The sequence below is a fragment of the Pipistrellus hanaki genome, assembly GCF_964339955.1.
Source record: "Pipistrellus hanaki genome assembly, chromosome: 15".
Lineage (NCBI taxonomy): Eukaryota > Metazoa > Chordata > Mammalia > Chiroptera > Vespertilionidae > Pipistrellus > Pipistrellus hanaki.
The window spans coordinates 39,491,136-39,499,699 of NC_140517.1; the positions used below are offsets into that span (position 1 = coordinate 39,491,136).

At 53.4% G+C, this 8,564-nt stretch overlaps 2 protein-coding genes across 2 annotated transcripts; one reads left to right on the forward strand and one right to left on the reverse strand.

Annotated features, from left to right (window-relative positions):
- Window positions 1-1,302: 1,302 nt before the first annotated feature.
- On the reverse strand, window positions 1,303-3,056 carry PRR19 (proline rich 19; the record flags this gene model as incomplete). Its single annotated transcript, XM_084905351.1, has 3 exons — window positions 2,998-3,056; window positions 1,847-2,471; window positions 1,303-1,757 (listed from the first exon to the last, which is right to left on the reverse strand). The coding sequence occupies exons 2-3, from the start codon at window positions 2,463-2,465 to the stop codon at window positions 1,303-1,305; spliced, it is 1,074 nt and encodes a 357-aa protein (XP_084761477.1). The 5' UTR covers window positions 2,466-2,471; window positions 2,998-3,056.
- A 2,230-nt stretch (window positions 3,057-5,286) lies between these two features.
- PAFAH1B3 (platelet activating factor acetylhydrolase 1b catalytic subunit 3) lies at window positions 5,287-7,950 on the forward strand. Its single transcript, XM_084905258.1, has 5 exons — window positions 5,287-5,703; window positions 5,880-5,969; window positions 6,652-6,768; window positions 6,845-6,967; window positions 7,626-7,950. Exons 1-5 carry the CDS (start codon window positions 5,626-5,628, stop codon window positions 7,911-7,913), a joined length of 696 nt encoding a protein of 231 aa, XP_084761384.1. The 5' UTR covers window positions 5,287-5,625; the 3' UTR covers window positions 7,914-7,950.
- Window positions 7,951-8,564: the final 614 nt, after the last annotated feature.

Sequence of the window (8,564 nt, forward strand, 5' to 3'; positions counted from 1 at the left end):
GGAGGTGGCAGAGAGCCCTCAACCTCAACCACGATATCCCTCTTCCTGACCCTGTCCCGGGGCAGCTACCAGTGTGTGCAACGGGGCTGCTGTGAAGAAGTGTTGTAAGTCTAGCAGACTGAACTAAGTTGCCTAGGTTCAAATTACAGTATTGCCACTTTCTCCCCATAGGACCTCAGCCCGGTCACAGCTGTGTGATCTCCTGGTGCCGTCCCCTCCATGCTGGTACCAATCCTAGTTTCCCAGTGTCAATGGGGAAACCTGGGAAAGCTTTACAGAGTAGCATCCAAACTCCTCAACTAAATTTTCCTGATCAGATTCCAAAACTTTTCTAGTTTCATCCCTCCCCCTTTACTTCAAAAAATTTGCACTCCACAAAATACCATTTTAAAAAACTTTCTAAACCAAGGGACCAACAAGAAACATAAGTGTGTGAAGCACTTCTAAGGGACAGTGTGGGTCCCACCCAAAGGGGCCTCTGCTACTCTATTTGAGGAGCAGTTGCCAGCAGGAGTAATAGGTGGGATGCCAGGTCATTTTCCATTTTTCTTTTTTTAGAAGCCAGAAATGTAATTTTTTTTTTTTTAAAGCAAACTGTATGATTTGTAACAGCAGGCAGTTGATTCAAAAGTTTAAAACATATCACAGACCAAAGCAAAGTCTGGGCCAGATTCAGGCCTCATCTGCCTTTCCTACGCACACACTGTTCCTATGCCCAGCCAGCCAAGAGGCCCTCTATTGCAGGGCCCATAAGTGACTCACTCTAGGTCTCAGCATGGCACACAGACATGGGCTGAAAAAAAATGGTCCATATCTCCTATTCACCCTCTCCAGGCCTTGTACGTTCTGTTCCCTTTGTCTCAAATGTCCTCTCCCTCCTCCACGAGCAAGTTTCTACCCATCTTGAGATATACAACAGTCTGTGTTATCTCCACTTTGAAGACCTCCCTCATCACTGAGGCAGAGTCAAACTCCCTCCTCAGACTCCCCCAGCCCTCCCCACCACTGGAGTCTCCTGGAGACAGAGCCTACCACTCACTCTGAGGCCCCAGCATCGCCAGAGCTCAGAGTCTGGCACATAGTTGGCCTCAGTGGATGGATGCGTTGAATTGACTAAAGCCCCAGGTTTTCTCCTTCTGGTCCCTTAGGCCCTAGAAAGGTGACACGTGATAGTACCTTCCCCTCCATTTCAAGAGTTATGACTCTCCTGAGTCAACCACTCAGTGAAAATTAAGAGGACCATGAAGAAGGTATTTTATTGAGGTGACTGGGAGTGCTGCTCCTATACCAGCATTAGTCCCCTTAGTACAGTCTCATGGGTGGAAAGGACCAGGCCTCTGGGCTGCTCTGGGCCACTGTATAGGAGAGGCTGGGCAGTGGGGCAGGGGGACAAGGACTCCAGTCAAGGGCAGAGGTTCGGGAAAACAAGGGGGATGGTAGCTGAGGCAGGGACTGTGGTGTGCTGACCCCAGGGGGCCAGGAAGGAGGTGGTGTGGCTACTAGCCAGATGCTTTTCAGCAGGTCAAAGGCTGTTGGGGGGCCCCAGGCAACCGGAGATGTGGAAGGCAATGTGGGTGGCCAAGGACCTTTTGGTGGAGCCAGGCTCACCCTGTGTGTAGTGAGAGTGCTGGAGGTGTGAGGCACAGCAAAGGTGAATTCCTTTGTCCCCTGTCCTCCTCTCCTCCTCTGCCTTCTTTCCCCTGGGGCCTGCTCAGGGCTGTTGATCCTTTGTCTCTCAGAGTCCTCAGGCTTGGTCCCTGGCATAGAAGAAGCATGGGAGGGAGGGGGTCAGCTGAGCTAAACAGACAAGGGGAAGGGGAGCACAGAAGGCAGGAGGTGAGCTCACCTGACAAGGATGGCTGGCAGCCTCGGAGCACCAGGGTAAGGTCGGGCACACAACCATGGCATACCTGTAAGGTACCCAGGATGCCATCCCTGGCCTCTTGTACTAGGTTCCTCCTGGGGAAGGCCTGTGGCAGAATCAGCTGGCCCTGCAGCTCCCCTAGCAGCTGCCCCAAGCCAGGGAGCTCTAGGGGACTAGGTGGGCCTGGGCCAGAGTCTCCAGACACCTGATTCTCCTTGCCCCTTGACTGTGGGCCTGGTTCTTGGGCCCTGACTGGGCTTGGGGAAGGCTTGGTGGGTAATGTGGGGGTGTCTGGTTCCAGTGACCCACTGCTCAGCAGCCTTGCCACATCCAGAGATTTCACCTCATGGTTGAAGAGACCCCGGTGCTCCCGGCTTAGCCGGCCCTGGGTTATGACCACTAGCTTGGTTGCAGTAGGGGCCACATGGTCCTGGAGGTCCATGGGTGGATTCCGACTAGCCACAGGAGGCTCCTGATGAGCCAATGGCCGGCGGCTGCCCACCAGGGCCTCATTACGCTCCCGTCTGGTCTTCCGACGGCGGACCCGACCAGGTTTCTCAGCTCTCTGGAAAGACTGTGGGGCTGGCCCTCGGGGGTCCATAGAGTCCTGGAAAATAAAGATAGGGTGCTCATCTGTATACAAATCAGGGACCTAAAAGTGAGTCGTGAGAAGGAGATAGTTTGGGGTGAAGTGGGAGGCGATGTGAGAGAGGGAGTGGGCAGAAAGGGATTGGAAAAGGCTTGGGTGCTCCCTTTGGCAGCATATATACTAAAAATGGAAAACGTTGGTCCTGGGAAGAAGTCATAGGTATAGGGCAGGATCAAGGGAATCCTGGTGAATGGGAAGAGTTACAGGAAACAGAGGCATGAGAAAATAGCTAAAAGATGGAGGATGGGGCAAGAATCATGGGTCCTTGGAAAATGCAGAAAGTAGAGATATGGTAGAAAAGGAAAAGCAGAAGAGAAGTTGTACAGAGAAAACTTTGAAGACCCAGAAAGGGCGATAGCGGAGCTGTGGGGGAGGGGGCCTGGGGCTTGGTCACGGGGGTTGGAGAGGTTGCGAGGGTGGGGCAGTTGAAGTAGGAAAAGGGGAATATGGTTGGTGAGGTAAGGACGGGAGAGGGGCGCCTTACCGTCTCCTGTCCCGATGAACCTGGTCCCTTCCCTCTAGCCCACCCTACCCACCACGCTGTGGGGTGCAATGGCTTCTGTTTTCCGAGGAGACCCCAGTTCACTACGTGCCTAGCGCTCTTCCGGCCTCGCTTCCGGGCTCGTGCCTCCTGCGCATGCGCGCGTCGCACCTTAGAGGTGAGTGGCTCAGAGGCACGTGCCAGGGCTTCCGACCGCCTGGAGTAGCCCCGCCCATCTCAGCCGTATATCCGGAAACTTCCCATTCGTTCTCAGGGTTGGTCCCAGCCACCAATTGGCTGTGAAGTTCACTAGGCCCGCCCCTTCCTGAATCTGATTGGTTTAGAGGTCTATATGTGGAGTTTCAGTCTGGAGTGCTCGAAATCAGGCGAGGCGCATGGGCTTCAGGGCCAGCCAGCCCCCCGGTCGGTCACAGAAATCATCAATAGACAGTCAGTAGAGTGTCACCATTCAGAGCTGGTCTCTGGGACTAGGTTCAAACGTCTAGACTGACACATTTGAGTTGTGTGAACTTAGAGAATTGTGCAGCCACTCAGTTTCCTCATCTGTAAAATTGGGTTTATAATAATATCTCCTTCTTACAGTTAGTGTAAGTATGAGATGAGACAACATCTAACTTAAAATAGCACTTGATGAATTAATGCCTCGAAGCTTTGTTTCTCACTAAGCTTTGCTTCAGGAACTGCCTCACTACCTCTTCAACTTATTTACCTACACTTGAGCCATCAGACTTTAAAATCAAACTGTCCCAATGAGCTGTACTATCTGTGTAATATTGCTTGGCTAACCTTCATGATCTTTCAAATCCTAACTCAGATACTATTCCGTCTAGGTCACCTACCCTCCATCAGAGTCCTCCTCTGCCTCATCTCCAGAGGTCCCCAGTTCCTCCCTTAATCACAACCTTGATCCTTTCCTCAGCTCTGTGTTTGTATCTGTCTCTCCCACCCACAGGGACAAGGCCAGGACAAGATCCATTCATTTAATATTCATTCAGCAAGTACTTGTGAGCAGCCACAGTACTTGGTATTATGAGTCAGATCCTGTTCCAGGCAAGAGAACTGAGGCAAAACATAAATAGGAGACTCATCTCCGTATCTCAGTATCAACCTGCCTAGAGAAGGAATGAATAGATAGGAAGATCTCATTTGGGATTATGGCCAGGAGGTTTAGGGGGTGCGGAAACCCCACAAACAGTTGGTCCCCAAGAACTGGGAGATCGGGGAAGACTTGAGATCTGAGATTAAGTTGGGGTGGGGGAAGATAGGCCTTAGGTGGCCTTGGCTGTGGATATAGGTTTCAGAGCCCAGACACACCCAGCTGAAGTTATTGGTTGGCAGTAGGTTTAGGGAGGGGAGCAGAGGCCACAGATCTGCAAGGTGAGCAGCTGTGGGAGCTTTGCCAAGCTGGATCTGGGCCTTGCAGCGTCTCTAATTTCCTTTCTCATTCTGCACTTTCTTTCTAACCTCCTTGCAGGACCTGTGATGCCTGTAATGACACGTAACTTAGTTTTCATGCCACTTAAACTGGTGGTTTTGAGTAGGGGAGGCCCATGAGCAGATAGGCTCAGTAATGTCCTGGCTCGGCCTTAGAGTGTTTCCTTTACAAATGAGCCTCTAATTTTTTAAAAATGTTTTTATTGACTTTAGAGAGAAGGGAGAGAAACAATGATGTGAGAAACATCATTCGGCTGCCTCCTGCACGCCCTCTACTGGGGATGGAGCCTGCAACCCCCCAGCATGTGCCCTGACTGGGAATCAAACCGGGACCTTTTGCTATAGAGGACACGGCCAACCCACTGAGCCACACGGGCCAGCGGTGGGCTTGCTGACTGGGTGGGCTGAGCCTGTCATGTTTGCCATTTTTCTTCCCTGTCCCCGCCATCAGTAGAAAATGGGAGCGTCTCCTCCTGGCCAGGTGTGTATGAACCACCCCATCCTGAATGGACTCGTCCACTCACTCCCCTCCCGCGCCGCCGCGTGAATGGGACCCACTGAGGGAGTAAGACGGGGAGGGGGACGGAGAGACGGGGAGAGAAAGGAATGAAGGGAGGGAGAGAAGGCGAGAGGGAGGGAGGGAGGGAGGGGGGGAAAAAGAGAGAGAAGGTAGTCCCTTCCGCACATTTCTCGTCCTGCAGCAAATGGTTTCTCCCCGCGAGACCAGGCGCTATTGTCCCCGCCCACTCTTGGCCTTCCAGCACTTCACCCCCCCGGCGCCGCTCCGGTGGTTTCTCCCTCCTCGTGGCCGCCGCCCGCCCCCCGCCCCCGGCGCTGGGTGGTGCCGTCCTCCCCAGCCCAGGTGCGGCAGCATGGCCGCCGCCGCCGAGGCCCGGGGGGGAGAGCGCCCGGGCGGAGAGCGCCGGACGAGCTCACTGCGCGGCCGCCGCGGGGGAAGCCGGGCTTCCCGATCCGCCTCCCCTCCTGAGTGGAGGTTTCCGCCCCGGGAGAGGAGGCGGCGCCCGGGACCCGCCTCCATGCGCCGGTGGAGTGCTGCGTCCGGACCGTCCATTGTTGCCTGGAGGGGTGGGAGTGGGTGTGGCGGACTGCCTCCTCCGGGAACGTTCTGGGCCCACCTCGCTCGCTCGCTCGTCTTGCAGCAGCTGTGACGCCAAGATGAATGGCGACGAGAACCCAGCCAGCAAGCCCACGCCGGTGCAGGACATTCAGGGCGATGGACGCTGGATGTCCCTGGTGAGCGACCCCGCCCGCGGTCATCAGGAGTCGGGGTGGGGGCCGGGGCTCGGGAGTCCAGCTGGCTCGCCTGGCTTTCACTACAGGATTGGGAAACTGAGGCCAGTGGGAGGGGGGTGCTGTCTGACGGCCCCAGGAGCGAGCGTGCCATAACTAACCCGCGTTTGTCCCCGAAGCACCATAGGTTCGTGGCTGACAGCAAAGATAAAGAACCCGAAGTCGTCTTCATCGGGGACTCCTTGGTCCAACTGATGCATCAGTGCGAGGTGAGGCCGATCTCCCTCTTCCTGCCCCACCCAGGCCTGCCCTCTTGACTCACCTGGACCAGACCTCAGGCCAGGCAGAATATGGGGTACCCGAATAACCTCGGGTAGCGCCCAGCACCCAGATTTTCAGTGTAAGGTACATTATACCAAGAAGGAAGTGTGTGCCCTGGCTTTATCAGGCTATTATTGTATATAATGAGACTTAAAATGAGGCTTCCCGCAAGATTGACTAAAGTGAGGCTCTTTATTGTTTGTTTTAATAGATTTCCACAAAGCTATAGTTCTTTCCACAATGTGTAGGTCAACTGCAATGGCTCTCCATAAAGGGGGCTGGGGTTTAATATCTTTCCACTAAGCACGGTTAATGGTTTTCCTCAGAGAGGTTTATTGTTTCAACACATAGCTCAAGCAGAATGGTTTCCATAAAGTGAGTCTTGCTTCTGTGGGTTCCAAAGACTATGCTAGCATCTATTCTATACTATACTATACTATACTATACTATACTATACTATACTATAGATGCTATACTACAATATAACGTGAGGTGTGACCATACGGGGGTTTGCTCAGGATGAGATGGCTTCCATGGAGAGGCTCTTCCGTAATGACGTCTGGTTAACATTTGGACCCAGAGTATGCCATGCTGACAATGCCCCTGTGCCCACACCATTCTTGCCCACAGATCTGGCGGGAGCTTTTCTCTCCTCTGCATGCACTTAACTTTGGCATTGGCGGTGATGGCACACAGCATGTGCTATGGCGGCTGGAGAATGGGGAGCTTGAACACATCCGGCCCAAGGTAAGTGGGGCTTGGGCGGGCAGCTAAAGCCCTCTTAGCCTGCCCCCTCACCACTGCTTCATGCCTCTCTTTCCAGATTGTGGTGGTCTGGGTAGGTACAAACAACCATGGGCACACAGCAGAGCAGGTGGCTGGCGGCATCAAGGCCATCGTACAACTGGTGAATCAGCGGCAGCCCCAGGCCCGGGTCGTGGTGCTGGTGAGAGAGTGGGAAGGCGGGGAGAATGGATAGTGTTCTGGGACCCCCTCTTGTGTCGCCATAGTTGGCATGGTTCTGGGTAGCTTGGCACAGAGCAATGGCTTTCAGGCAAAATTTCCCATTGACACTTGCTACAACCATCAGAGCAGCTATGAATAAGGACATGTTCAATGACCAATTAGGCCCTTTTTCCCAGGGGAGCACTAGAGATTTTGGGTTGTTTTTTTTGTTTGTTTTTAAATATATTTTATTGATTTTTTACAGAGAGGAAGGGAGAGAGAGAGAGTTAGAAACATCGATGAGAGAGAAACATCGACCAGCTGCCTCTTGCACGCCCCCTAGCAGGGATGTGCCCCCAACCAATGTACATGCCCTTGACTGGAATTGAACCTGGGACCCTTCAGTCCCCAGGCCGACGCTCTATCCACTGAGCCAAACCAGTTTCAGCTTGTCAACATTTTTATAAGGCTATTGCTTTAATAGGGGGTCTCAGACCAGGCATCAGGAACTATCCTTCCAATTCCCATTTCCCATCCCTCGTGTATTCTGCAGCTGGGGACTTCATAGTGGGGGTTGGAGAACAGTTTGGCACAGAGATGCTAGTAGGACCCAGATTTTTGATAGGATATCTTCTCACAACTCTTGGTACCCTCCTCAGGGCCTGCTTCCGAGGGGCCAGCACCCTAACCCACTTCGTGAGAAAAACCGGCAGGTGAACGAGCTGGTACGGGCGGCATTGGCTGGCTGTCCACGGGCCCATTTCCTGGATGCCGATCCTGGTTTCGTGCACTCAGACGGTACCATCAGCCACCATGACATGTATGATTACCTGCACCTGAGCCGCCTGGGCTATACACCTGTCTGCCGGGCCCTGCATTCCTTGCTTCTGCGCCTGCTGGCCCAAGACCAGGGTCAGGGTGTCCCTCTGCCAGAGCCCACACTCTAACATCGGCTTTCCTGCAATATTAAATTCTTATTCCTCAGTTTCCCTCCCATTTTCTGTTTTATGGCCAAGCCCATCTGGGTACCTCAGCCTCAGCCCCGATCTCTTCAGGGTGTTGTTTCTGCCCAAAGAAGGCATTGTCCATCTACCAAGGCACTCTGGTTCTTGGAGCGTGTGGCACATTTATACTATCACAATAGTGCTCCAGGCAGGCACTTACCAATCGGTAACACTAGGTGAAACCAGTTTGCTAACACTACCCTAAAGGATCGGGGTCAAGAAAGAATTCTGGGAACATAGTGGCCTAACACAGGCCTCCAATCTTTGCACATGCTGTTCTCCTGGCTGGTGCTCTGGGAGCTTCCTGACTCTCCCATTCCCAGCAGTCATCCCTCCACACAGGGTATAGCGTCTCTCAGCTGGGCAGTATCCACAATCCTGGAGAGGCTCCTGGCTGCAGTGCTGGCTTACACCACATGGGGGCAACAGAGGTCACTGAGGACAGCCCAGTATTTGGGAGTGTCACCTCTGGGCTTAGACCTCAGGTCCAGCTGGAACTTTTACAACTAGGCCTTCCCCAAGCCCATGCATATTGAATGCCTGAGAAAAAGACAAGAGATGCCACAAGTCCCTAGCACCCGACTTAGAAGGGAG